The sequence below is a fragment of the Anarrhichthys ocellatus genome, unplaced genomic scaffold, assembly GCF_004355925.1.
Source record: "Anarrhichthys ocellatus isolate YVR2014 unplaced genomic scaffold, GSC_Weel_1.0 scaffold8118, whole genome shotgun sequence".
In the NCBI taxonomy this organism is placed as follows: Eukaryota; Metazoa; Chordata; class Actinopteri; order Perciformes; family Anarhichadidae; genus Anarrhichthys; species Anarrhichthys ocellatus.
In genome coordinates, this window is record NW_022288092.1 from 1 (window position 1) to 1906 (window position 1906).

Consider the following 1906-nt stretch of genomic DNA (forward strand, 5'->3'; position numbering starts at 1 on the left):
AACCACCAACGGTTAGGTTTAGGCAACAAAACCACCAACGGTTAGGTTTAGGAAACAAAACCACCAACAGTTAGGTTTAGGAAACAAAACCACCAGCAGTTAGGTTTAGGAAACAAAACCACCAACGGTTAGGTTTAGGAAACGAAACCACCAACAGTTAGGTTTAGGCAACAAAACCACTACCACAAAATCTCAATGCGGTGTCGACCACCGGTCTTCTGGTTGAATGTCCCGTTTGCTCTGACTGTTGCTTTGTCACATGGATGCATTTAATTGGTGTCTCCACCACCAATAAGGCTCCTAATTGACTTTCCATTGGCATTATTTTCATCCGAAGCAACACTGAAAACAACTAACAATTTGTTTCCATGTACACAAAATCAATACATTGCATTTCGTGTCTAATTGATGAACTGCCATGATACTGGGCAGGAATATTGTGAATTACCTTCAATCCTCAACGCAATGACAACACTCTCATCCTCGATGCCATTGACAAGCTCGCAGCGATACATGCCGCCATCTTCCAGCTCGAGACCACGGAGCCGCAGGGAGGCGTCCATGGTGTGAGCCTTCAGGAGGGAAGCCCGCGGGCCAAGATGGCCGTATGGCTTGAAGGCGTGCGCATTTGATATCATGATAATGTTCTCCTGACCCACGTGTTCCGGCTCCAGCTTTGTCCATTTCACTTTGTAATGGCTCGGTCTGATTCTCAGGATGCACGGAAGGGTGGCGTTTTCTCCCCTTCGGGCGACGACATCAGCGTACATGAGTGGCTCAAGGAGGTACTTCAGCTTCCTGGGTCCTGCATGTGAAACAGGATCCAGGAGGTGTCAATAGAGTGCAGGAGGAATGAGTCCTAAAACCCAGAAATGAGTCAGCACTTTTGCACTTCTGGCTCCCTCGTCTTGTATTCAGTGTGTTTGTGATGAACACTAGTGCATGTATGAATTAAGAGCCTTGTACAGAAAGAATATGAACCTATTGTGACAATTTTAAATGGATGGTAAATGGACTTGTATTAGTATACCGCTTTGGTGTTCTTTCGAATGTTCCGACCAATCAAAGCACTTTTACACTACATGTCATTTACCCATTCATACACTGATGGCTACAGGGCCCATAGTCACCTGCCCATCAGGACTACTCATTCTCACCCATTCATACACCGGAGACACAGCCTTCGAGAGCAATTTGTCACCAACATGGACTGGACCGGGGATCGAACTGACAATCTTCTGATTCATACTAAACTCTCCCTGTCAGTACAGATCTAGCCACTCCCTTCATGCCCTGCAGTAAAACCTTTCCCCTCAGCTCCGCCCACTCACTCACCTGCTCCCCATCTCCCTGATTAGTCTCTCAGTATATATACCTGCCCATCCCCAGTATGTACACATTGTCTAGTGTGGATCTTTTCAGTGTTATTCTGCTTGCCTGTGACTTGAGCTTTTGGGTTTAAGCTCATTTATTTTCTAAGCTGTAACACATGGCCAAATGTGGAGTGGAAACAACATCCACCCGGCTCACACCAGTACTAGTTGGAGTGCGGCCTTTCAAACACTATGTTTTCTCCTCCACACACCTGGCCAATCACAGCGTTACGTGGGTGTTCTTGTCATATTGTCAGTTTCAGAAAGAAACAAAATTCCTGAGTTGACCAAAACCTCATTCATCATCTTTTCTGTACCTTCTCTGTTGGAGGTATAGATAGCTGAAGTCCAGGCGAAGCAGCTTGATGTTAATAGAAGAATCACAGCAAAGTTCATTATGAAGGGAGTCTCTCTTTCCGCTCCTGCAGTTCATAAGAGAAAAGCTTCAGAGTCTTATTCGGTGCATTCAAACCAATCACACTATGTCTTTGTTCTCACATTCCACCTGAGAAATTGTAGCAAATTACATCAAA

General features: G+C 45.3%; 1 protein-coding gene across 1 annotated transcript; it reads right to left on the reverse strand.

The window, feature by feature from the left end:
- Nucleotides 1-106: 106 nt before the first annotated feature.
- On the reverse strand, nt 107-1833 carry LOC116380647 (hyaluronan and proteoglycan link protein 2-like). Its single transcript, XM_031842547.1, has 2 exons — nt 1691-1833; nt 107-805 (listed from the first exon to the last, which is right to left on the reverse strand). The coding sequence occupies exons 1-2, from the start codon at nt 1767-1769 to the stop codon at nt 402-404; spliced, it is 483 nt and encodes a 160-aa protein (XP_031698407.1). The 5' UTR covers nt 1770-1833; the 3' UTR covers nt 107-401.
- Between the last annotated feature and the right edge of the window lie 73 nt (nt 1834-1906).

What these genes read in the sequence shown, in the direction of transcription:
- LOC116380647 (XM_031842547.1), bottom strand. Translation starts at nt 1,769, where the DNA reads ATGAACTTTGCTGTGATTCTTCTATTAACATCAAGCTGCTTCGCCTGG. An exon ending in CTATACCTCCAACAGAGAAG is followed by an intron (nt 806 to 1,690) that starts GTACAGAAAAGA and finishes TTTCACATGCAG; the next exon opens with GACCCAGGAAGCTGAAGTAC.